The 27,666-nt window shown below is 39.5% G+C and overlaps 2 protein-coding genes across 6 annotated transcripts in view; one reads left to right on the forward strand and one right to left on the reverse strand.

The window, feature by feature from the left end:
• The window catches only part of PARN (poly(A)-specific ribonuclease), a 139,880-nt gene that overhangs the window by 28,715 nt on the left and 83,499 nt on the right, over positions 1-27,666 (forward strand). The gene's annotated exons all lie outside the window — the stretch shown is intronic.
• Positions 576-26,873, reverse strand: ZC3H7A (zinc finger CCCH-type containing 7A). 5 transcript variants are annotated; one of them, XM_066330256.1, is made up of 24 exons: positions 26,662-26,744; positions 25,714-25,749; positions 20,407-20,510; positions 19,173-19,212; positions 18,205-18,402; positions 17,516-17,674; positions 15,890-15,970; positions 15,762-15,803; positions 14,959-14,986; positions 14,189-14,469; positions 12,677-12,884; positions 11,656-11,720; positions 10,778-10,970; positions 8,957-9,118; positions 8,122-8,318; positions 7,766-7,863; positions 6,575-6,756; positions 6,024-6,100; positions 5,337-5,470; positions 4,833-4,938; positions 4,263-4,371; positions 3,253-3,386; positions 2,759-2,922; positions 576-1,498 (listed from the first exon to the last, which is right to left on the reverse strand). In XM_066330256.1, exons 3-24 carry the CDS (start codon positions 20,472-20,474, stop codon positions 1,309-1,311), a joined length of 2,916 nt encoding a protein of 971 aa, XP_066186353.1. In that variant the 5' UTR covers positions 20,475-20,510; positions 25,714-25,749; positions 26,662-26,744; the 3' UTR covers positions 576-1,308. The 5 variants fall into 5 exon arrangements, with proteins under 5 accessions (XP_066186353.1, XP_066186355.1, XP_066186352.1 ...); XM_066330258.1 differs by lacking the exon at positions 25,714-25,749 and having other exon boundaries at positions 26,662-26,771; XM_066330255.1 differs by lacking the exons at positions 20,407-20,510; positions 25,714-25,749 and having other exon boundaries at positions 26,662-26,873.

The raw sequence follows: 27,666 nt of genomic DNA on the forward strand, positions 1-27,666 counted from the left end.
ATGTAAGGTCAGCCAGGAGCAGAGCAAAGGACCCGGGGAGGAGGATGGAGGGAAGAGGAAACCTAGGGTTAGTTATTTTGAACGAATGGCTGAAAGAAACTTGGGAAAGAAAAAAAAAAAAAAAGTAAATAAGCAAAGACAAAGCTGAAAGCAGGATCTGCAGAGAAGCCAAAACACAAGAGAAGCTCCAGTGACTGGAAAGCCCAAAGGCTCGGCAGTCAGGAGTCACCTCAGCCTATAAATTGTTTCCCATCTCCTGTGCTCTGCAGGAAAGGCAGTGGGAAGCACCATCCCCCGTGCAGCTGAGGCAGTGCTTCATGTCCACCTCCAAGGCTGAAAACTTGTCCCAGCACTCTGCAGCTCCAAACTGCTTGTCTATATCACAACTCACGAGCCACTTCTGTTACTTCAGTGATGCCATAAGCTAATGACAATACAGAAAACTGCAAACGAGCCACCAGCGACACAAATACCAACTCAGTAATGTTTAGCTACAGGTGCTCAAGCTTTTGCTAACTGGCAAATCATTGTTTTTACAAAATCTCAGTCCTGAGAGGCTACATGCAGAAAACAGCTTTGTGTAAAGTTCTCTTTATTACAGGCAACATTAGTCCATACAATAATACACAATACTGACATACAAGTGTAATCTTTCAAAATCATCATTTAAACAGCAAAGACCAAGAAACAGAATTTTAACTACTTCATTTTCAAAAATTAATACTTTTTTTTTCCTCCCAAGATCCTTTTTCAGTAAATTATATTGAAACATACAAAGAGAAAAAATACCCATTCAACATATATTGCAGTTAAATGGTTATTTTGTTTAAAATCTTTAATAAGAAAATCCTTTTTAGCAACCTACATATAGATAAGTAGCAAACTTTGTTTTAAACAAATCCTCTCCATTAAAAGATCTGAAGAATTTTCATCCATCATTTTCCTAGCCCACCAACACTCCTTTTTGCAATACCTTGATACCTTAAAGTTTTTCAACTGAAGGTCTGAGACTAGGGGGCTTCCTAGATATTATAACCACTCTTCCCCCCTCTATTTCCTAACATTCTGTCCAACAGGAGGTGAGTAAGCACATAATACTTCAGATTTTTTTAATCACCACTCTGTTTCATGAGAGCATAGACAGGTCTGCTCAATCCCCCTAAACCTACCATACTTTGCTGTTCAGGAGGAACAATGTATGCCAATAAAAGCAGAAAACCTGCAGCTTTTCTGTCACATGCTTTTTGATTATTGTCAAATTTTCTGGTTTATGCTTCCAGCTGATAACATGTATGTGTCATCTCAGTATTAGTTTAAATCTTTAAACAAAAAACTATATTTTCCAAAGTCATTATCACTGGGAGCAATCAGATGGTCTTTTCTTGCTTTGCTGAGTTTCATTCTTAAAACTTGTCTTCGTTCTTCCCACTCCCGGAGTTCAGCATTTCCATGGGCAAATTTACAGTTGTTTCCTTCAGTGCAAGTACCAGCCATATATCTGTTAAGACACATTTTGAACAGTGTTTTCATAGAATCACCATGATCACTACTGTCTTTGTATTTTCCCCAGGCTGTGTTTTTCAAATACACTACATAGTAAGGACAAAAAAAAAAAATTGGGAAAGTATTTGGTTTTGAAATTGGATGACACTAACTGTTTAGCATTTGGTTGTATTTTTCTTGCCCAGTTGTCAAATATTTACAGAGGACAGAAGATGGCTCTTTTCTCTCTATTCTTCATGTTCCTACTTAGACTGAGACACTTAATACTTGAAACCATCAAGTTCATCATGTTAATGAATACCTTATAATTTAATTCACTAAGCTAAGGAACAACTATTGTTAAAAAAATCCAACTAATTAATTATCCTTGTTAACTAAATTTGAGGTTAGAATACTCAGAACATCTTAACATGCCAGTTTGTATTCACTTTATGCTGCATACCCAAGGTCTGCTATGTTCAAAACAAATACATTTAGAATGCTACTTAAAAATTTAGTAAAGGGACATCTAAGTTCCCATGCAAAGACTACAAATGAAAAATAACTTGCTTTCTCTGCTCTGCAGTTTCTCAAAATATCCAAGACACTCAAAATCTTCAACAGAAAATGGAGCAACAAAGGCATCTGTACCAGCAAACTGAACCTTAAAAGTTCAGAATGCTCCAAAGTTTTTAGCCTTCCAAAAAGATTCCAACAGTAAAAGGAATTTTCAACAGATTATTAAAAAAAAAAATAAAATCTAATGAAGTCAGGTAAAACAGGCTGCACTTAAGAATTAAAGGGAGCAGCAAAACACACAACTAGTGATGGGGAAAACCAACAGATCTTGGAAGTTCTCTTCCACATGTTCATAAATAATTTCTAGTAACAAACACTCAATTTTCAGAATTTTTAAGAAATTTAACAACATTTCTACTTGCCTTAAAGCTCCAGTATCAGTGTCCAGCTAAGTACTGTTCTTGGGCTCTAATCAATATGCAAATGTAATAATACCAGCAATATTCACTTCACACAGCTGCAAGAACTTGCTACCATTCATTAACATCACACAGGCAGTTAATTTGGGTCCAAAATTAGGCACCTTGTCACTCCAAGTTTTAACATGTTAAAATACTGTTAATTGCTTATTTCCTGGTTGAAAGATGTATGCAAATCAAGAAATACTAGAAACTTTGTCAGAATCAGTAACTGCCTTAATTATTTAAACTAAGAACTGTCATTTTTCAGCATTTTTGCCATCTTAAAACAGACATACCTATCACAAATGCTAAAATATCCAGTTGGAAAGCGATACTGCCAGCAGTTCTGGTCATCCTCAGTGTGGAAAACCTTCTCCTTATGCTTTTCAGAAGAAATGTGACCTTGCCATTGCTTCTCACTATTACAGTTCTTCCCACACATCCAACAATGAAAATCCACCTGTTTAACAAGGAATTGGAGAACAAAACGTTGTGAATTCAATGCTGTAAGGACAGAACTTCTCCTAATACATTTTGCATGTTTTCTTTGTGTTGGCCTGCAGAATATTTACCTAAACAGATACAATTATTTTAACAATCACTTAAAGTTTGTGATCTCCACTCGCTTTAGAAGAACTGCTGTACAGTGCCAGTTACATTTAGGGTAATCTATGGTCTAAGGAAGCGTCAAGAAAATAAGGGAAACAACTTAAGTTACTAACTAGGAAAAAAAAAAAGCCCAGAAACCCCCCACATGCTTGGATTTAGGATTATACCTATGATTACTTACTGTAACTTCAGCATAGTCAGTTGGCATGTGAATTTGTTTCCCATTTTCTTTGTTTGCCTGAGCAGCTGTATCATCTCCTTTTTCTGGTTTTTGAGTTTTTAGCCATATGTCATACAACTGCTCCAAGTCTTGAACTAATGAGAGCAGAAGCTAAAATAAGTAATTAGCAATTAAGGCAAAAGTTTGAGAACACTACATAAACGACTGAGTCTGTGAGCATAATTCAGTCCCCACCTATTCTAAGAAGAAAAAAAGGTTAGGAAACAAATGTAGACAATTCCACAGTTCAGAGGTGAAGAGCCAAGGGGCAGAGACATCTCTGGCTACTTACCAAGAGCCCTCTGTGCCTCTTGAGGGGACAGCAGGAGTTTCTGAAGGGGCACCCAAAGGACAGACAGAAACTGTGCTGCTGCAGACCAACACCTGAATTCCACAGAACTCATCTCAAGTGTGCTACAGCTTTTGGTCAATTTAGTTTGCTTTCTTGCACACCATGAGTGGATCATTTATGTCATTTATTACTGCTGATTTTTGATGCTTTGTCCCCAGTTACACCGATGGGACAGTAAATATCAGCAAATATCAACAGCAACAAAGTGAATGGTGATTCCCAGGAAATACACTGGGGGAGACTGTTCTGCAAATAGTTTCCTCCACTTGTAATTCCAGGAATCCATGTGTGTGCACATGGCAATACAGAGTACAAACACCAACTAATGTTCTTGCAAGGATTAATATTTCTAAGACAACAACAACAACAAAAAAATACAAAATGCTTTATTGTTAAAAAACCATCAAGCAATAAATGCACAATACAGCTATTTTTATTTAATACTATTTTTGAATGCCTGGTCTCGGTTTATTTAAATTCAAAGACAAAGGCACCTGCAAGGCTTACTACAATTATATGTACTATAATTAAAGAAATTAGATTAAAAAGTAATTGAAGTATAAGAATGAAAAGTGGAACAGTTAGATTTACAACATGTTAGATTTACTTTTCTACTTACTGCTGTTCTCCTTCATATAGGTCCACATCTCTCTCTCCTCAGGACTGTGAGCAAATGAGCAGTTCCCATCATACTGACATTTCTTGCCTGAAGCAATATGATTGCACAACTGGAACATGAAATTTAAAAAAAAATCCTTAAGAATGTAAAGCCAAATGGATGCTAGTAGAATTTTAAATTTTTTTTCACTCTTAGATAGTGTTTCCCCTCCCAGCCAAACATTTATATAATGTGAAAAATAAAAATGTTTATTTTACAAAAAAACCCACAATTATTATAGTTAGAAAAAGACAACTGCCGGAAGCAAGTATTATGAGTGTATCTGTGGACTACCAGACCACAGATACATATAAATTATTTCAGAAATAGTCACTCCCACTGACGAGTGAGGAGTTCAGTAGTTACATGAGCTCAGTGCTTTTCTAAGGCTGGACATTGCAGAAACACTACCAACATTTTCCTACCAACTCCCATGGGAATTTCTGCTGAACTAACAAAACCAGTTATTCATATTTCCCAGGGACTACTGTGTATTTTCTTAACCCAAATGTTAGTTTTAGGTTAACATACATCAAACTGCTGAGGCACTTGTTTCTTTGCAGGAAGAGGACGAATGGTCATCCACTTCTTACGTTCATTAGACATGACCAGCACCACACGGCGATCTTTGCTCCATCTGGAAACCACAAGCATTCAATCAAACAAAAGACTCTTCCAAAAAAAAAAAATATCACCATTTCTGTGCAGAAGCAGAACCAGGAAAGCTCAGAGAGTTTAATTTTAAAGCTTTCACCGTATATTTAAGATGAAATGAAGTTGTATTGAAACGTGACCAAAACTCTTAATACCAAAAACCCCTCCAAAACCAAAACACAAACACTTTGGTAGCCATCAAAGTGTTTCCCAGTACCAATTATTAGTATACTACAATGAGATTACTCTGTCCTACTTCACCATGTTTGGTTTTTTTTTTAAATTCTTTGTATGATTCTTTTCTGAGAAGCAACCGTTTCCCAAAAGAGGTTTTAAATGGCTGACAAAACAGTAGAATTTTCACTGTTTGATCTTACTTACGGGTGTCTTGCCTTTGCACTACAGTATTTTTTGTTTCTGTCTGGCTCACTAACTTGACCATTTCTCCAGCACTGCCCACAAACAAACTTCATCTTCAAATTAAGTGATCCATATTTCATTTGGTTCCCAAGAATCTTAAGCCAAAAAAAAAAAAAAAGAGAGAACAACAATAAGGTATTTTTCATCTGCGAAGATATCCAGACATAATTATTAATTACCTCCTATGGCAGAGATTTCAACACATGTTGGGAAGCAGATATTACACTGCATGCCTTGTAATAGCTCAGCTTATCATTTCAAATAATTTCTTAACAAATGCATTTTTTAATTGAACTTATTTCTGATTTAGGTATACGAACCCTGAAGTTGTGATATGTACAAACTAAACACATAAAAGCACTACATATTGAAAAGATAATTAATTACCCTAGAGCAGCTGGCTTTGAATTTGTATTTACATTTTATGTCCCACCTGGAACACAACAACTAAAGCAAAAAAGGAGTTGCACAGCAGCAGAGCAGGCATTTTAGTCTAAGTGAGCAAGCTGAAGAAAGCCTACACTGAAAGAGACTATCTGGAAATCATTAAAAAAGTAATTTCTATAATAAGCTACATTATGCACGCATATGAAAAATTATTATCACCACAGTCACTGCACAATTAGTTGAATGGAAAAATGAAAATACCTGTGATCCAGGGGCACTAGCTTCCATGTTCTGCCAGTACTTCTTTGATTCTTGAACTATAGTATCATGTGAAATACCTGTAAGGGAAGGGAAACAGTCTTTGAGTCCTTCTGACTGTTGCAGTCTTGCAGACATGCTCAAACTGGAATGCTACTGAGGCCCCAAAGCTTTTACCCATTTTTCTTTCTGTACATTGCAGAAGTGTTCACACATGTGTGACATACATTTACATCATCAGAAGTATTGTCTGTATCATCTCAATGGAAAGCATACAAGGTTTTGAAATGACTGATGGCTCACATAAGTTAATGTGCATCTTTCAGTATTTAAACATAATGTATTAGAGCTCTAATGCCAATATCATGATAAAATCTTCACAGATAAAATCAATGTACCATGCAAAACCTGTCCAAAATGAGAGCTGAGAGGCAGCAGGTTGCTCCTGCTTGCTTCCTGCACTGATCCCAAGCTGCTCATTTCAGAGGGAGTCAAGAAAAGGAAGAAGTGGGCAACACAACGAGGGAGTGAAGTGAGTATTTTACTCAACATACCTGATTCCTTTTGCATTATCCAGACTTTAAGCTCTACCAGACTGTGAGCATAAAAGCATTTATCCTCTCGCAGGCAGCCATAGTGCACCTCATGTCTGCACAGGTCCAGCTGACAGCGAACCTGGTACGGGCGGATTTTGGAATACTTCACCATAGTCTCTCGCAGAATGTGGACAAGGCACCTGGTTTGAAAAACAGTCAGTTTTAGACATTCTTTAAAATAACCATCCTTCCCCACAGCTTGTTCAAATTTCCTTTTGAACACTTTTTATTTGAAATCAGAAAGTCAGGAAAGTTCCCAGAAGGAGGTCACGTCTGAGCATCGTTTCTAGGCTGAGTAAACACACTAAACAGCACTAAACAGTACTCCTGGGAATCCAGAGTCCCTCTTCTGCAAAGCACTACTGATTTCAATCCAGCTGGATCACTGGTTTCCAAGAAGGAAAGCAGATCATGTCCACTTTCAAGTATATATCCTGATCTAATTACTAACCCACGTCCTTATTCCTTTATAGAGCACCATTTAAGGAAGAGGTGATGCAGAACAGTAACAGCCTAGCTCTTCTAGCAGCAGCTTCCTCAATACAGGGAGCTGGAATACAAACAAAGCAATTCCAATGCTCCCATTTACTTTTACATCATGCAAAGACAAAAGTCTCTTAATCCTCCACAATTTATTTTACAGTATTGCAACAATAAAAACTTTTTAAACTTTCCAGGAATAATTAAAGACACTCCTCACACTGTTTGTTTATTAACTGAGTTAATCAGGACTGTGGTCTATTTTATACACTGTAATTAAGGTAAACCTGAGTTAAAAAAATCAGAGCAAAACAAGAAAAACATATCAAAGAAACAACAACTTAGGAGTTCACGTTTTAACATTACACATCTATTTACAGCAATACAGCTTACCAGGTAGATAAGCTATTAACAACCTGACACCAAATCCCAAAAGATTCAAAGTTGAGAGCAGACATCACTAATTTTGAATGACTGATAAAGAAATAGCTCATTTTAATTTAGTTACATTTGTCAAACCTTGCTCTTTAAGTCTGTCTTGCCCATACTGCCAAAGCATAACAGACAGCAGGGAAGAGAAGTTGAGCAACAGGTAAGAAATGAAAGTCAGTACTAAAAACTGCCTTTGCTTTTAAATTGCAGCTTACAGAGATGGTATTTCAAACATACTTGTTATCTTCAAAGTCATGCATAGCAGGGTGAGAACAAGAAGATGAGTTATCCTTGTTCCTTTTGCTTATTATTCTGGGCTTGTGATCAAAACATTTCTGGAATATAAAAACAAGTAATTTTACAGTAGATATTTTGGACAATTAAAAATATACCTTACCTTAAAGATTTTAACAGATACTTCATTTAGTCACTAATCTAAAGGCAGCCAGATAATTACCGAAAAAATCTATTTCAAAAGCTACAAAACAGCCCTTCATGAACCTAAGCCCTTCTTTCTACATAGAATTTTCTACATTTAATTATCTGTTCCCGTTTTGATTGAAAAATATTTATGACGAGAAATAAAGCAGCACCTCACAAAGAAACATAAATAATCCGTGGTACTCTTGAAGCAGCTGGGACACAGTGAGGTTGGTCTTTCCAGGGCCTCCAAAGAGAGCTTCCCGACTGAAGGCTCCTTTGCGCTCCAGCGTCCACACGTCGATCTCCTCCTGGCAGTAGGCAAACGTGCAGTGCCCTGGGTACCTGCACTCCTCCTCAGCAGCCACGTCTCAAGGGACAGCATGGGACAGCATTTTACACAACTTTTTTTTTTTTTTTTGGAAATTCATCTTATGACTTCTACTATATCCCTTTCAAATACTTGTGATAAACGTTACAGAGATTTGTTGTGTATTTGTCACTTGAGTCTAACAGAAGGAAAAGCTTGTGCTGGATGACTTGGTGAAAATGTGCAGCTCCTCAAAACAGCTGTAATGCACACCTCCATGAAGTATCCTGCACTAATCTAGGGCAACGATGCTGAGAACCCAGAATACCCTCTGCTCAAACAAAGCTGCTCGTTAATCCACAAGTCATCTTGCTTACATCATAAGTAGAAGTACATAATGCAAAAGTCTACCAAAAATGCTCTTTTCTGCTGTTTTTAACAGTAATCATCCAACACTCAAAAGCAAAATTACTTCTGATAGAGAGCAGTACAGAAGTATACTGCCTGTTCTCTAAATAATCCTATTAGTGGTTAAAATATGGCTCTCCTTACAGCCTTTGAAATTGTAAACAACCCAGAACTTCCTTCTCCACATCCCATAAGAATAAATAAAACTTCCTTCCATACTTCAGTATGGAAAAGCTAAATTGTATTACTTTGAGTGCAGGCATTACCATTTTACTCCCTGTAACACCTACCTTTACATATATGATATGGTCCCACATACTGTGTCTTTGTTGGCCTTGGACGTATTTTTTTCCATGATTTATCTTCAGAGTTTTTTATTCTGCCAATTAAAATATCCTTCTTACATTTATGTTCTAAATTGGGATGGTAAGCATAATCCAATAATTTAGGACCTGAAACAATCACAGGAAATTGCATAAATTGCATTGTATTTGCATAAATTGCATCAAACATGAACATGTCCATACACAGAGTGGCACAGAAGGCCAAAAGCAAAGTACACAAACACACTGTATAAAACTCCTACTTGCACCAGCAGCTCTGAAGAACCAGAAGTCATTAACCACCATGTTGAGCAAAACAGAAAAAAAACCCCCCAAATACTTACAAAAGGCAGTCTCAGCAAGAAAAAACCCACAAATTACTTTATATTTGGGGAAGGACACTGTGTTACAACTTAAGGTTACTTTAGGTCAGCAAATTGCTGCATTTTTTTCAAATTCCAAAGTATCCATTCCAATAACACTAGTTTAAAACCTAAAATGCTTATCTATAGTAAGTCAATGCAGGTGAATTCCAGTGATCAGTAAAGGGCTCTCTAAACCTTCAGCATTTATTTTATTAGAAGAAATACTATGTTCAGAGACAAAACACACTCAGTAAAGAAGCTCACACATGCCAGAAAGATAAATGCCAATCCCAGAACTTTGTGATTTTGGAAACAAAAATCAGCTTCAAACTCTGTCTTTGGGATGGTACTAAAGGAAGACATCAGGAAGAGCATCTGAAGATGAGCAATGCTCAGTGAATTTTGCTGTTCACGAGACTGAAGAACAAGAGCATGACCCAGTTTTCTCTGGACAAGAAGATGATGGAACAGTGCAATTCCAACAGGCAGTAAAAGCAGGAGACATTTAAAAGCTTTGACAGGGAAGGAAAGAAAGAGAGGAAGCAGATGCATTGACATAAAAAGTGAAGCTAGGAACATGCTAAGAACTCTCATCAATATGTTACAGCTCCAGCTTTAGCAGAACATGTTCTATGGTTTTTCAAACTTCACTTTGTGGATTTTTCTAGTAAAAATTTTAAACTAGTATTGAATTTCTTAAGGGTACAGTAGTCATCCCCTAAAGGTCTCAATACAATTCTTTATTAGTATATAAATATCAATATCACCTGTAACTTGAAACACAATGCTTATTTTTGAGATTAGTTTTAATAGAAGCTATTGCCTCTAGAATATGACTCTGTTTAAAAGCAACAGCTCAGGCCTAAAAGATTAGTTATATTAATGACCAATACTAGTTAAGCTCCTTTAAGTCAATACAGTGGAGTTAATTATTACTAAGGTTTGGAAGCCTCATGATTATGACTCAGAATTAGTTTGAAAGAACAATAAAACAGATGGGATGTGAAGGTTACCAGGTACTTTGAACTGCAGTTCAATTCCCCATGGCCAATCAGAGAGAGTATTGCAAGTTTTATTTAGTCTTGAGCAAAGGTGTCACTCTTCACAGTACCCTGGGGTTTGGGAGGAAAGCGGATACAGAATGTGAATGACCTCACACACAGGGAAAGAGGGTGGTGATTTGTGCTGGGTTTAGAAACCAAGAATCTAATTAGGACAAGAAATAGAGACAAGAGGAAAGAAGATCAAACAGTGGTCGAAATATTTCACCAATCGTAAGATCCTGCCACATCTGCAAAGAACAAGTCAGGATTAACACGGTTTAGAAGCAAACAGTGTTAAATTATGAGCACGAAGATTTGAAATGTATGCTTTTTAATTAAAAAAAAACCAAAGAATCCCATCAAGTCTAATAGCTCCTTACCTTTTTTGACAAAACATAACTGGCAGGCCTGTCTTAGCTCATGTGTGCCTTCCAGTGGGTTCCTGCCCGCCAGTGCTGGAGATACAGGAATATTAGCAGTTGTACTGCTAAAAACACTGGAAAAGTCATTTCTAGTTTGGCCTGCAATTCCCATGTAATTTTCGGACCCAAACAAACTATTAGGACCATTTATCTGTTAAAAGAAAGCGTATTTTAGTTGATGCACAGAATGTACTTCTCTACAACCAAAATTTAACCGACTGAAACTTTTCTTCAAGGCCATAATATAAACTTCAAACACACGCCTGAGTAGGGACAGAGGCCACATACACAGCACAAACTAAGCATAAAACAAGAGGTAGAGGCAGAACAACAGCCTCTGCAGGCTAATTACTACTCCCTCCTGGCTGCTGAGGATGCAATCCTTCGTGCCACCCTTCCCCAGGCAATCAGTGGCAGCAGCAGGATGGAAAACTCACGGCTCGAGTGCAGTACAGGGAGCAGACAGATCCTCAGACACACGGTGGCATCTGCTCTGCTCCTGTGCTGGCACAGCTCTCCAGGATGCCCAGTGTTTGGTACTCAGATCATAAAGGATTTTAGATGGGTTATTTTACAATTTAACAGTGTTTTACAGCAAATTCCTCAAAACGGAGTAATGGTTGTGTGACATTAGTCAAAATTTGCATATATAAAACAACCTCTGTAAATTTTTTGTTACAGTTTCTCTAAGTTCCCACAGCCAGAACCCACTTCTAATGGTAGAAGTGCTATTTTTTTCAAAACAGAAACTTTAGCTGTACAAATTCAGATCTGTGTAAAGCCTCCAAGGTGTTAACATCTAAACTGGTGTGAACAGAAACATGAAAAATACGTACAAACAATTGGGAATTATTGCTGTTAAGTGCTGGTGTTCCATCTCTAGAAGCTGAACTTGAGATGTCTAAAGGAATAAAAAGATATTTCAATTAAATGAGTTCTCCAGAACACCCCATGCAAAAAATAATTTATCATTCCTGAGAAATATCAGAGGTTTGGGTTTTCTGACAAACATTGAAGATTTGTTTGCTACAAAAGGTTTTTTTTAAAATTATGTAAAAGACCCTTGGAAACCTCTGGGCTGAAAAGTTATTAGCCAATCATCTTCTAAATATACACCTGGTTACCACCAGGTAACTGGCAGATACTGAAGGCAGATTCACAGGCAGATACTGAAGCAACAAGAAAATACTTGTGCAGTACAGAAAGGGTACAATCTCTGACTATAAAAAATGAGGAGATGAAAGAGGGGTAAGAGGATTCTTCAATTTTTGATTTGATTTTGTAAATCTGGCTTTGTTCTGAAGACAGCATAGTACTGGAACACTGGTAATAAAAGACTAAACTCTGTTTCATCTTTTGCAGTTTGTTATTTGTATCTTGTTATTTCACATCCCTGATTTCACTACATAATTATAGCCTATGCAGTTTAAATCCAAGCATGTAATACTGGTACCTTTTCAGAGTACACAGTTACATTACCCTTTTAGGATTCTTGGTTATTAACAAATCATGAGAAATACTTTAAGCTGTAAGAGGAAGTTTGTTTAAAACGAAAAAAGTTTGAGGGTACGGTTCTTCTTCAAACTTATTCACCTAAAACAAATACATTTACTTAATAGGTACAGGAAAACTACACAGAGGGAGCTTGGAGTATGCTTATGCAGACCCCAAGGAAACAAAAACTTTTTTTATTAATTCTTGTATACAACCAACACTCAAAAACTATTAGCACAGCTCAAGCGTTATGTTAAATATAACTAAGAGTTGTGAAAACTAATTTGTTAAAAATGAAAGCCACTTGACTTGCTCACAACTCTCATCATCATAAAAGGTTAAATATTAAGACTCACTCCTTACCTCTTTTGGGGTCACTGATTGAAAAGGTGCTTAATGGTGAACAAAAGTTTTCCAGTGAAGAAGCCAAAGGCTGGGAAAAGATTTCTGAAAGAGAAGCTGAAGGAACAAATCCTGCAGTAACTGGCAGTGTCCCCAGCAATGAAGCAGAGAAAGGTACACTGGGAGCTACACTCCCTGCAGGAATAGGTCCTCTGGCTCCTGGAGTTTGCTGGAAAACAAATATATTTAAAAAGAATGTTCAGACCAAACAAGAAAGTCTTCAAGAACATAATCTGCAACAGGGTTTCTTTTAGTCAAGTTTCTGCAAAGTTTTTATAAACCTACTGAAAAACATCAATGACAAGTGTCATTGTCACAGTCCTGCAGAGAGCTGCAGTAACCAAACCCTAAACAATGTCCCAGTGCAAGGCATTATCCACTGATCAAACACCTTAAAGGTTCACTCACCAGACACTAAATTAGTAAGAGTTTTGGATTTTTTTTTATCCTTCACATCACAGCTGAATTTCCAAATTATGTTAAAAACACAGACACCAGGGAAGATAGGAAGAGTCAGATATCAACAGTATTTGTTTCTAAACCAAGAGAATGCAACTCAAACTGTAGTACAGCAGAGGTATGAGCAAGCTTTGAGGCAAATCCTCAGATGCAATCAAATGATAACATATTTTGCAAAGGCCAGGCCACATTCCTTGCTCTCATTCAAAGGAACATACCCTTCTGTACACTTGTGTTAAGGACAAACCAAGAAGGGGAGCTTCCCCTCCTTTCTTCCTGCCATCCCAAGGAGCATGTTGAGTGAGCAGGTCTGCACAGAGTCTGCCCAAATACTCCAGATGACTGCCAGGGCCAGAGCAGGGAGTCAGTAACCTTGGTCATGAGTTCAGACATCTCTGCTCATCAATCAGAGGTCTCATTTTGAGTAACTGCAGAGCTCTGGAGGCTTCACAGTCTGCTCAAGGTCTGGCATAATGGTGTAAGTAGGAACAACTCTCCATAGAACTAAATTTCTCTAATATCTCTTCTGAAAATACAAGAACACTCATGATGCTCTATTTCTGTTCAGTCAGGTGATAATCTGGACAAAGCTCTGATTGCAGAGATATCAGTGAGCATCCTGAAGGCCACAGGCCAAGCTCTGCTGCAAAGCTTTTTGCTTATGTTTAACCACAGAGGGTGAGCATTCCAACACACTGTTCATGTTCTAAGAGGGTTTATTTGCACAACCCCCCTCCAAAAAGCCACACTACCCCAAATTTCAAATGTCCAATTCACTTTTCACAGTACTTCCTGTAAGTAGCATCAGTGGCAGCTTATCAGTGTTTCTGAAGTAGTAGAACAGCCACATTTACAAGAATCTGACCCTGAAATAAAATCAAACTATGTCCAAAGACAGCTCAGTGTAACAGGGAAAGGGAACACAAATTTCACCAATTGCCACCTGATAAAAAAATATGAGATCTCACTCATAAAGAGTCTCTCAAGAAAGAAAACAGACAAACAAAGTCTCACCATTACACTTTCATCTGGATCAGGCACAGAATCAAGTAACTCATCAAGTTCTTCTCCAATAATTATATCTCCATCTCCACAATCTAAACACGCTTCTGGCATAGAGAAAGGAATATTCCCTCCGTTTGACAACACTGTAGAAGGCAAAGGAACCTTTTCCATCTGAAGAGGCAGAACAGCAGGTAAAGGTGGAACAGGTACTGCTGACACTTTAGATGCTTCAGAAACAAAGTTTGATGAAGAAGCAGCAGAAACTGTCTCTTGTTTCTGGTCAGATAAATCTGAAACAGGTAAGATGGGAATGACTGGAACCTTTGTTCAAAGGTGTGAGAAGTTCTTGCATAACTTTCACCCTGATGATGTGGAGGGTGAGGGAGTGAAGAAATGTGAAGAATGCTTAAGCAAAACCACATTAAATATTTTCAGCTTCCAAATGATGTGTATCTTCATCTCAATGTTTGTTTATTACTCAAGCCAAAAGAGACAAAGTTACAGACCTGATACTTTTTTAAATCTCTGGCATATTTTTTTCAAGCTAAAGGGGAAAGTATGGAGAGGATCACTACAGGAGCAGTTACAGTTGTATCAGGTTGAGGAGGCCAAAGGGAAATCTGCTCAGCCACTTAAATATGCAGTTTTAGAGACAAACAGATCAGACTTTTACCCCAGTATTTTCAGATGACCAGATGAATTTTCTTCTGAATTTTCCTAATGCAATGAGATATGTATGGCATATCTATCTAGCATCAGTAATGTAACACAAGACTCACCTAATTCAATATCTTCTACAGAAGAATTCTGTAAATGAGAAAAAAATACCTCTCAGCCACAAGAGCCATTAAAAATTTTCAAATACAAATTTACAGACGAAGAATATAATCCCTCTCCAATTTAGGTTTTATAAAATCTCAAATTTATGAAGTCGCATGTAATTTAAAGGTCAAATATTTTCTTAGCTAAAGCATTCATTTGCAGACTGAAATCCACTCATGGTATCACTAAAAATTTGCAACCAACCAACCGAAGTGAGAATGACACTTCAGGGGATGAAATGGTCTAATTGAGCTGTTCCCACATTTCCTCATTCATTCTCAGCTGAATTGGCTATATTCCTGTGACAGGAGTCTGTAAGATAAAGATGAACTCCACTACTGCTATTCAGAGCAAGATAAAAGCAAGTTCAGCTGCTAATGAAGATCAAATCTGGACAAATGCATATAAGGAAATGGGTTTTTATCCCAGCACTCTTCATTTTGATAACTGGCAACTAAATAAAATAAAAAAATAAACCCATTAAATTCGCTTTTGCCTCAGGACATGAAAAATAAATATATGTATTGCACCAGATTTAATCTATTAGCTATTACTTATTCAACACAAGATAACTTGAATAATAATCTTATGTCCTAATCTGCCCTACATAACTGAACATAACAGAACCCTAAAGCCCCAAATAACAGCCTCTAATATAAAATGTCAACTGCACCCCTCTTCCTTTAACATCATGAAATCATGAAACAATTATTGCCTGTAGTTTACAGTCAGCTTGCACTTGGAACATGTAAAACCTTACCTGAGTTGATACATCATTAGAAACTGAATTTGAGGAGGGTGGCTACAAAGAAAGGATACTTCCATTAAATATAAATTTGATATCAAAAGAGGGAAAGCTTAACATAAAATGTTAAAATAAAATCTTACCTTTGCTCTAACATATGCTTTCCTTATTTTTAACCCTAGTTTTTGAGCTAGTTCTTGGGTAAGCTTAATCACACTTTCATCCTAAAAGACATAAATAAAGTTTCAGAATTTACATGTACTGTCATCAAGCAAAGACATTTGTTTATATCTCAGTCTGTATTCTGCAAGATCCCTATATGCAGGATGTCTCAAAATGCAGCTTTATTCTTTCACAAACACAAACACAGATCTGAAAACACAGCTACCCTCAAGCAAAAACTGTGTCGACAGAAAATGGACAGTATCCCCAGTCTCCTTTTATTTGGATTTAAAATCACATAAAGGCTTTTCCTTTCCTACAAATCAGGGAAATTCTGAAGTGTTTTGTCAGGGTTTTTTTTTGTTTTGTGGTGGTTGTTGTTGTTTTTGTTTGTTTGGGTGTTTTGTTTGCTTTTGTGGGTGGGTGTTTTTTGTTTATTTGAGGAAGGCGTTGTTCTTTAAGGGGGTGGAGGTTTATTTTGTTGTTTTGCTTTTTTCCTGATTACCATACCAGCTACTACATGATCCTGATGAATATTTAATGAGTGCTCTGTATTTTGGGAGGCATTGCATCATACAACTAGAATTCAAAATATCATCATATTTCCCTCTGTCCTAAAGTATAACTACCCATTTAAATTATTTTAAGATTTAGTATTCAGATCACATCCTAAAGCTAGAAGCAGCTATTTATAAAGCTTACATAAAGGCATATTAACCTTAAGCAAAACCATTCAGATCTGGAAGTGCAAAGTGAGGATCCAAAGTCCAAAGTTACACATTCAGATGAACTGTTTATGTCTTTGGAAACAAAGCTGGAACCTTGTCTTTTATCAAGAGGCAAACCTATGCCCAGCCCTTGGTCTAGTGTCTCTCTGTAGTTTGGATGCAGCAGGTCAGTATTTTATCTTGTGATCAGTCTGTTTGGAGCAAAGCATGTAAAGGTTCCATCAGCACCTAAGTGCAAATCAGGAATGCATTTCTGAAGTGAAATCTCTTAAATCAACCCCACTCACAGCATTTTAGTTTGCCTTATGAAGGGTCCCAGAGAAGCAAAGTGGGTTTGGATGTACCTAAAGCCCTGCAGGACACAATCAATCAGGGAAAGGAGCTCCTCAGGAGCAGCATTTCAGTGTACAGATCATCTCCACACGTGTAGAGCACACAGTGCCTGCCACCACAGACAGAGCCCAAGGCTGCACAGCAAGTGAGTCACAGGACAATGCACTGGGAGCAATCTTACTGAACACTTGGAAAGCTAAAAGGCAGTTATCAAAAGAATTAATGTACGTTATAATTATGGTGGGGTTCTCTTCAGGTCATAGAGAATTTTAAATGATTAATTCAGTGGTTCTAGTGCTTATTGCAGACATTCAGGGCACTTGATCATCACTGCATTTCTTCTCTTGAAAGTTAACACAATAAACTGAGCTTGGGGACTGTAATCTCTGCCCTCAGTCTGTACTTCCACAAGAAAATGTAATGCTTAAAGGAAAAAAAAAAATTTATTGCATTAAAAAACCCCAAACCAGAAGAAACAATCTTGGTCTTAAAATAACTGTATGCTTCAAAGCTTTAAAAATAATCACCAATGTACAATTTACCCACCTGTGGTACAGCAAGAGAACATTTGGCTACAGCATCATAAGCCTTCTTATAGCTTCCCAACTCACTCAAAGCTTTTGCTTTGCGATAGAGAGCTCTGAAATTGTTTTCATTCAACCTTAATGCTACCTCACAGTCTTCTAGAACCTTTTCATGCAATCCCTAGGAGGAGAGAAAAATTAAAAAGCCACTCATCAGAACTGTTAGCATGGAAATGGTGCATTTGAACCGCATTGGACAAAGGTATTGAAACTATCAAACATTCACCAAGGCCACTGCACAGAGCTCTTGGAAGTTTTGCTAAGTCACCAAATTAGGCAACTAAAAACAAGCAGGGCCATCATTATGCAAAGTCCAGTAACAGCCACAAAGAAAATGTAGGTCTTTCACAAGAGCCATCTTATGCCACAGAGAAAGCAGCCAACTCAGGGCAGTCAGCAGTGTCAATGGATAAAAATACTGTTCCATCAAATTCCAAGCCTAGGAAGACTCTTCCATGTTAATTCTAGTATTAGCAACTAAAATACCTCAATTATACATGTAAAAAGCTTTTAAAGAACATGTCAAAGTGATGATTTGAAACATGTCAAACCTAAAACTGCCATCAAGAGCTTTTCACTCACTAGACTTTGTGTCTTCACACCCTGTTTGCATCCTGTCCTGGAGAAATCCTGGTTTAAACAAAAACTTACCATATTTGAATAACACGCGATCCTGTTCACATGCAGCTTCTCTAAAATATCATCAGAAACGTGGATTTCTTCTGAATTAGCATAATCAGCTATGTTTATAGCTTCTGTATAATGGCTCAGTGATCCTCTCCAATCACCTTCTCGATAGACATCATTTCCTTCATGAAAAAGATTTCTAACAAGATCTCGTATAAATAACTGCAACAAAGAAAAGGAAAAACTCATCAACAGCAGTTGCTTATCTTCCAGACCTCCAGGAAAAATTTAAATAGAAAACTTGTGCTTGTAACTTCGTGGGATCTGTGTCAAAACTTTCGTCTACAATAGTGTTTTTTCTTCTGACATTTTTCCAAGACAATCTCAAAGATGTATATGCATATTCCATGTATTATTTCAGCAAGCAGCAGTCATAGCAGCTGGCAAAGCAGGAGAACACAAAAACTGCTTTTGCAAAAAGGGTTTTTTAATCAATATGTGAATGACTGCGTTTTTAACTTATCTGTTCTCAAATCCAATGAAACCACCTACCACTGGAAAAAGAACTAAAATGAAAAAGCTGAAAATACAAGCCAAAATTATGCAAAATCATGAACTGTATGTTTCACATACAGAAACAAAATATGTTCTGAAGGCTTCTGTGACTGAAGTCCTTTCACCTGACTTTTGCTGTGCTACTCTGAACTTTACTCAGAATAGCACATTGTTTTATTCCATTAAAGCCCCAAACTTATCCCTAACACCCGTTCAGAAAGATTTCATCTCAACTGCTGCACGAGTAAATTCAGGACACCCAAAGAGCTGAATACTTATATCATAATGTTAGTAGTTGTCCAGTTCCAATATTGAGACTTTTTAAATTACCATTCCTGTTATATCATCACCTAAATGATGACCAAAACCACAATTAACTATAATAATACAGGTCCATGTTAAAAACCCTTTTGGAAATTAAAAAGTCATTTCATTACCTCATATTGTTCTTGTGTCCCTGGATAGGGCAAAGTGGATCTAGAAAAAAATAAAAATAACAAGCTTCACTTATTATACATATTGCTTAAAAGACAATCACACTGAGGAATGCTGGTTCTTAGTAAAAGCAGCCTTGCTTCTGCAACAGGCAAATCTCTGAGTTTTGCCCACAGCCTGCACTGAGTAAGGAAAAGTGTTGCAGATGAGTTTTCATTGAAAACTGGGCCTTCTTATTACTAATGGGTCACTTTCTTTTGAAGTTACATGGTCAATCTGAACTCTGCTGTTCAAAATGTATTAAGGTTTTAAATGCTTTGAGAGTTTCAGACATTACTGTTCTTTGTTTAAAAGCAATTTCCTTCCCCTCCTCCCCTGTGCAGAACCATGTAATAATAGATGAGGAGAACTGCACTCTTCTAGTAAGTACTATAAATGACAAATTGTCTGTCAAAAACCCAGATCAATTTTAATTAAGTCATACCAATGACACAACAGGAATTTTTAAGAGTTCTTCCGTATGACATGGAACACAGATTTTCTCTAGGACAGAAAAGAGGTCTTTAGTTCTACATTTGCAGGAAGAAAAGCAGGAATCCTTTCCTTTTGCATACAGGTTAAATGAGGTTCTGGTTTTAAATAGTTTTTAAATGGTCAGGGTTTGGGGGGAGGGTGGGGTTTGTCATTGGGGTTTTTGGTTGGTAGGTTGATTTTTTTTTTGTTATCTAAGAATGCCATATATGAGCAGTGAACTAGTACGAAATTTCAAAATGATTTTAAGATAGCCAGTATCTTCAAAAAAATTTGGCATGGACCCAAATGAAAATTAAATACTCAGGTGATTTCTCAATAGCTTAAATTTTAGCTCCAGAGAATTAAAATATTTAGGCAGTGGTGAGCAAACCCATCCCTTTCAGTAGCAACCTATTTTAGGTGTAGATGTTCTTAAGGTGGATTATCAGACTAGCAACATTTTCTACCCCCCCAAAAAAAAAGATTAAATGCTAATTTTTCTCAAAGGCAGGAAAGGAATAACCTCTCACCTTCAATTTGCTCTGTTTAGGAACGAAGAGAAGTGCTGTCTTTTCTTTTAAAGCTGCTCTCTGTTTAATATGTTAGTGCTAGCAAATATTCTGAAGAAAAAAAACACTAAAGGCCCTTCCCAGAGCCAACCATCTCAGAAATATATATACACATGTGAATGAACATACAAGAATAAAAACCACAAAATCATACTCTATAAACTGGAGTCCTTTCTTAATGTCCTGTTGTCTAGTGCTTCTCTCTTCCGACACATTGGACATGTTATCCTGAACATCCACTTTTCGGATATGCCACTCCTCAAAAAGGAAGAGAGATAAATGGCTGTTATAATATGTTTCAGTGTGCATTTGGCCCAGAAGGATCCACTCTCACAATCAACACTAAGTCCATTGTACAAAGATGATTCTGCACCAAGCTTCAGAGAGCCACTGGCAGAAATTCCTGCCACAGCTGAAGCAGCCAGAGAGAAAGAGGGAGAAGCCCCAGGTCACAACCAACATCCCCCCATCAGTGCCACTCACACAGTATTTCTGCACAATTTCTAATTTCTTCCTTCCAATTTCTAATTTATCTTTGGTTTCCACTCACTTCCATCAGAGGATGCAGAGTCCTGTCAGTGTAACTGCACCAAGCTGCAAACCCAGCTCCTCTCAAAGGTTACTGCTAACCTGAGCTCAAGTTCCACTGTCCCCTGCACAGAGCCTGACACTTCTTTTATTTGCTTGGTGAAGTGGAAATAAACTTAAGATCCTGGTATACTTATTAATAAAAAACCAAACTGATGAGGAAGTCTAGTTCTACAGCCTCTCATCATCCCCCAGGCACTGAAATGAAATTAGGAGCAAACACTACTGCTTTATTAATATCTACCAGTCAGCCAAGGTGAAAATCTTGGAAACTTTACCAGCAGCAAAGACTACCTAGTTCATTTGAAAAACTGAATTACTTCTATGTAACTCCACATTATCAGCTCAACATTTCAATTCAATTTGTCTCAATCAGTGATTTTCCTTTTAGCTTGTCTTTAATTGACTGGATTTACAAGTGCGCAAGTTAAACAAGCTAAAATGATCTGCATAACATTCAATATCAGGCTATTTGAAGTATGCTGTCACAACTGTATATGGTTATGCCCAGTTGTGATGTAAGAATATAACTTATTTTTCAAAAAAAAAAAAAAAAAAAAAAAAAAAAGGATCAGTAGGACAACGTTTTATTCTGAAAATACTCAGGTTCAGAAAAAGGCTTTTAGCTAGAGGAAATGGGTAGGTCTTGTGAAGAAAATCACTTTTTGTAGGAATTTATAGTAAAAAAAAACAACTTGAACTCCATGCAGTACTGAAACTAAGTTTCAAAAAGCCAGTATTTTGTTCCAGGTTGTCATTTCACATCACTGGCAGATGAATGAAAACAAAGCAAAATGAAAAACAAACTAACAGCAAACTCCACAAACTCCCAACTGAGCACAGAAACGGGCTGCACAAGATACCCCACTTTCTCTGAATCTTTTGGACTAAGGAAACAAACTGAAGAATTTTCAGCTCTAATATAATGCTTACAAACGTTTTCAAAGCCCCCTAAACGAATGTATGACATCTAGACTACTTCAAGTCATCATGAATTAGTCCTATTGTAAAACATTCCTAAAATGAGCATAAAAATGAGGAGTTTTCTAAACAAATTTCTGGAAGCACTCCAAGGTCCCACTGTGACCTCAGTAAGAGCAAGCTTTATAAAAAAACATGAAAACAAAAGTCAGTCTTTAGATAAATATCATGGACAGCTGTGTGAGTTCACTAACAGGAATTTCTCAGCTATTGCTTGCTGGGGTATATAAATAACCCTCAGTAATCTATTCTCCAGAGAAGAACTAACTGCTTTTTGTGTCATTTTATGCATCACCTTTTCTTCCATAAGTTAATAATACATACTATGCTATATGATAAAGGTTTCAATAAATAACAGTGTATCCAGGAAGAAATAAAAACATAAAATGCCTAAAGGACATTTTATTTGGCATCTGAGTAGTTTTTATTTACTCACTCATGGATAAGGTTTTAGAATTCAAAGTCTTGTAAGAAGAAGAAATTCTCACACTAACCAAAGAAAGTAGGAATGTATTAGCACATGTTTTCCCTCAGAAGCAAGCTTTGAAAAACATATTTTAGTCCTGTGAATTAACAGCTGACAACATAATACCTTGTCACACAAGGGTCTTGCATATGCCACAATCTTAAATATTAAATATTAAAATTTCATCCTGTGATCAATTATTAAAATTCCCTTTACTAATTTTAAGATATCCCAGTATTCCACTCCAACTTGCAAAGACACGAGAAAAGTCCAACACATTAACACCTGAATTTATTTATCACCTCAAAGATAACATTAAAGAACGACAGATTGAACTTGAGGATGTGCAGATGCAATTTCTCCACAACAATCAAGTTACTGGAAATGTTACAGACTGGCATTGCATATATAAGAAGAGCTAGCAAATGATGAACATATGTGAGTGCTGCAATTTATTATTCGTGGCAGTTTTCTATTTTTTTCCTACTCATTTGCATCCACAAGATATTCAGACAAAAATTCTCTTTCCTTAGAATACTTTGACAATCAAATTGCCCCAACATTTGATGATTTTGCAGAGGATTTAAAACTGTTTCAGAGAGCACCTTTAACAGTATTTCCTCCACCCAAATTTTTCCTTATACCCTCTGAAGCAACCAGAAACATGTTGAGACTCAGTTATATACAAGGCAAATAACAAATCATGTCTTGCCTTTTTATGTCATCCAGCCACTTTCCAAGATGAAATCCTCACCCTTGTAGCAACAGCTCTTCTCCATTTACAGGGACAGAATTGAAAGAAAAATAAACTGATGTACATACAGCCATACATTTCAACAGTATAAATGTTGCTTTGTTGATTGAAAAATTACAAGAAAAGCAAAGTCTCTGCTGTTGTTTTACTCTTCGTGCAATTTACTGAGAGAAACAACCCAAAGTAAAGAAAAAATAGTAGGGGAGCTGAAAAAAAGGGAGAGCAGACTAATGTATCACTAACTAACAGCACAGGCAGAACTGTTACATTAAATGCTGTATTTCTACAACTGCTGCTATGAGACCAACACAAGCCAAATTTATTAAATGCAGTAAAAAAATAATTTAAAAAAAAAAAGCTGCCTAGACATTATAAAGAACAATTTATCCTGTTTTATCTTCATCACAGGGTTTAATTCATCCTGTTTCCCAGAAGGGACAGCAAGGACTCTGCCAGGAGCTGGGGACACCTTTTGTGACAGGTGCTGGTCCACCCATCCCACCAGGAGACAGCAAGGACAACAGGTCAGTGCCAGTGCAGGCAGAACATCTCCACTGCTCTCTTATACAGAGCCATTTATGCCTCTTGCTGGTTATCTGCCTTCCTTCCAGCCCATGGCATGACACTTTTCTTCTTTTCTGTATTTTAGCACTTCTAAAGGCATTCAAGAGGAATTTTAAAGGACATTCCCATAATCTAGCCCATACCATGTGCCATATTCAGGCACAAGGGTTGTGAGTGTAATTGCTAGACTACCTTTGCAGAGCAAATCTCTGGAGCACAAGTGAATAAATTCATAAATTCAATGCAGAAATTGAGTTTTTCTGTAGGAAGAATATAGGCCTTGGCTGTTGCAAAAAGGATGTGTGTAAAACTACAGAGAGTTGAGCCTTTCCAGTTCTGAACTGCAGGAGCAGAGCACAACTATCTACAGTTTGCCATGCACACAAGTTCCCCCAGCTGAAAATTCAGTCCCACAGGACAGAGAATTGGGAAGGACTGCTCCTTTCTCCTCTTGCACAGAGTTTTGCACATTGCTTCTTTAGGGATGAATGGAGAATGCTTTGAAAATGCATAACATCATTTGGGAACCAGAACCACTCCCCCCTGGGAATTACTGACCTTCAGCTGACCAAATAATTCTGTAATTGTTTGTTCTAGATATTTATGGCTCTGGCTATTATAAGTACTTCCAGTTAATATTCTCTGTACCTTCAGGCCTAGATGCTGAAAACAACTGGAAGTCAGTGATCCTTGCTGCATTTCTCTCTCTCCAGAACTAAAACTTAAAAAACAAGGACAGTGTATAGATGTGCTCTTTTAAATTACAGGAGCATATCCTCCTGCCATGTATCACCAAGTTCACTATTAACCAATTTACTGGGCTACAGGAATCTCAAATTAGATCTTTGTACAGTACAAAGAACATAAAAAAAAAATGTTATCATTACTGCAGTGGATAGATCTCTACCAGCCTCAGTGGTTCAGCTGAATTACCAAATAAAATCACACCAAGTGAAGAGACCCCTTTTGTATTCTAGCATCAGCCTTTCCCCCCTCAATTCTGGCAGAAATTAACCCATCATCTCTAGCATCATATGCCAAAACAGAAATTAACCCATCATCTCTAGCATCGTATGTCAAAACAATCTGTGAAGCCAGAAGCCTGTGTATAAAACAGCACCACAAACAGTTCACCAGAGCTTCCACACAGGAAAACTGTATCCAGAGGAGATTATAGCCTGGAATTAAGGGAATTACAGCCGGGAATAAAGGGAATACTGCAAAGAGAAGAGCAAGACTGAAACAGAACAGCAGGAGGGAAGACACGACCAAGAGGCAGGCAATACAAATCCCTGTCACCTACTCGAATAAACGCCTGCTGCTGCCTCCTGCACCACCGACAGCAGCAACGAGCACAGCCCACTGGGGCATCCCAAAGGTACCTGTGTGCAGTGCCCACCCCAGGGGCAGTAAAAGCAGAACTGTGCCTCGACAGAGCCAGGTGAGAGGTGGCACACACACAGCTACAGCCGAATGCTCCCTCCAGAGATCCCACCGACCCAAAGAGCTCCAGCTGCTCCAAGGAGGAGCTGACAGCAAGCATGTGCCACCACGGAATAAACCTTGCCAGAAAGCAGACTTGTCAAAGCCGTTTTATGGCCCAGCCCAACCACCTGACAGATTAAAAGCGTAATTACAGATCATAAACTGCAGTGCAAACTAAAGCGTGCCTTACAGAGATTGTAAACTGCTCATCACACTGGGACCGGCATCAAAACAAGGAGGGGAAAACACAAGCCTCAATACAAAATCTGTACAGAACAAATGCGTTCCTCAGAGAGCAAAAGCACAAAAGAGTTTATGTTCATGTTCACGCGTCATTAAGCTGTTATATGAGACATTTCAAACACGCAAGATGCTGGGGGAGAAACGGGAACCACATTACACAACACATTTCAATAGTTCCCAGTTAACTCCTCTGCTTAATCTACTACTTCTGGCCACAATCACAGAATTCTGTTATGTCAGCTCAGAAAACCACTGAACACAGACATAATGCAGTTCCACTTTTTATTTCTAAAAAGTGAACTTGACTCTAGTCAAAACGAAACAGCTGAATAAAAGTAAACAGTAATTTAAGAGCGATTCATTTCCCACTCTTTACTTACCTTCGGTATTTAGTTGCATCTCCTCCCACTTCTTCCCTATCCACAAAATAACAAGATAGTTTTCAAGATTTATTTTCTATTTTCACGGCTTTGCTACATTTTTTAAAAAAATCCATGTAAGAAACAGGAGAGAACAAAGACGCTTTGTGAAAAGCCCCACGAAATTAAGAAGAGGGGCTGGAAGACTTCGGCTGACAGTTGTCTCAGATATTTCAGTAAAGAACAGATCCAAAAACCTAACTGAAGAAGGAGCATCTTAGCAACAAATCCAGATTTATCAACAGGATTTGATACCATTTGAGTATCAAGGTAAACTTTGACACTTGATTTTGAATATCTGCTACAGGTGACTACAATCGACAACATTTGAGTTTCGCTGCTCCTTTTGGTTCTGGGGTTGGTTCGGGGTTTCTTTCCCATTTCCCGTAAGACAGTTCTGCCTTTCCCTAAGAAAACACTTCCAGCGCTGCCCGCCGGAGCCGGGCACCTCCCCGGGAAGGACAGGGGTGACGGCGCACCTGTCAGCGGGAGAGCCCCGAACACCGCTCCCGGAGGGCCACGGGCCCGGCCTGCCCACCGCGGGCCTTCTCCGGGGTTTGCTGCAGTCACGGAGCGCTCGGAACCCGCCGCTTGTGCCGGCCCGGAGCGCCGCGCCCGCCGCCTTTGTTCGCGCCGAGCGGCTCCGGCAGCCGGGCGCACAGAGCCCTCAGGGGCCCGGCCCCGACAGCGGCCACGGCCGGGCGGACACGGCGCCTCCGCGGCAGGGGAGCGGCGGCCCCGCCTCGGGCGGCCCCGCGGCGCGGGAAGGAACGGGCGGGACCGGCTCCCCGCGCCCGGAGCGGGGCGGAACGGCAACGGGGCCGGCGCGTCCGGGCACCCCTTCCTCGGGCGGAGGGTGCCGCGGGGGGCACCGGGAGGCGCTGTGTCTGTCCCTCCCCCCGCCCGTACCTGCTGTGAGGCCGCGGGAGCGCAGCGGGAGGCGGGGCCGGCGGGACGGGCGCGACAGCGGCGACGGCGATAACGACACCGAGAACGGCGGCAGCGCCTCCTCCGCGCCGCCCGCACCGCGCCGCCGCCCCCGCGCGCCCCCTGCTGCCGGGAGGCCGCGGGCACGGCCCGGGGGCGGCCTGGGCCCGGCGCGAGCACTGCGCCCTTCCCATTGGCTCGCCACGGTTGTTTCGGGAACCGGTGCTTCTGATTGGAGGCGGCTGGGAACTCTTAGCTGCTCATTGGCTGGTTGCCTGTGGCCCTGCCCCTCCGCGCCTTTCCCTTCAGCGGGCCGGAGCGCACCCCGGCCGGTCCGTGGCGCTGTGCGGGCGATGCCGTGTGACGGTAGTACACAAACGGGTATGACCGAGCCCGGGGCCGCCACCACGCGGAGCCGCTGCCCCAGGCAGCGGGACGCTGCGGCCCTTTAAGGCTCCGGTTGGTTCTCCCGGAAGTCGCCTGACGTGGCATCTCGCGGGATTTCTTCCGCCCGGTGACGTCACTCCCGGCCGAGGGGGCGCTGCGCGTGCGCCTGGTGCCGTGCGCGCGCCCCGCGGCCCTGAGGGGGGTGAGGCGGCGGGGCCGCGCTCGGCCGGGGGAGCGTGTGTGACACCCGGGGCTGGGTGTGACAGGGGCCTTCTCATGTCGGAACGCACAAAATTAAAATGCCTTTGCCCCATAAAAGCCTCTGAGGGAGTTCGAGGCCCAAGGCCAGTCTGACCAGCGGCAGGTGCAGGCGGGAACACCTCCCTGGCCCAGGCAGGTGGCACACACGCCCTGCCCACAGAACGGCCGGATTAGAGCTCTCCTTAGTGCTCTCTCAAATTGTGTTCTGATAGTATCATGACGAACGTAGTGAAAGGTCTGGAGGGAAAGCCATCTGAGGAGTGGCTGAGGTCACTTGGCTAGTTCAGCCTGGAGGAGACTGAAGTCAGACGGGATTGTCGTCTTGGAGCTGCCTCATGA

The sequence above is a fragment of the Sylvia atricapilla genome, chromosome 15 (genome assembly GCF_009819655.1).
Source record: "Sylvia atricapilla isolate bSylAtr1 chromosome 15, bSylAtr1.pri, whole genome shotgun sequence".
Taxonomy (NCBI): domain Eukaryota; kingdom Metazoa; phylum Chordata; class Aves; order Passeriformes; family Sylviidae; genus Sylvia; species Sylvia atricapilla.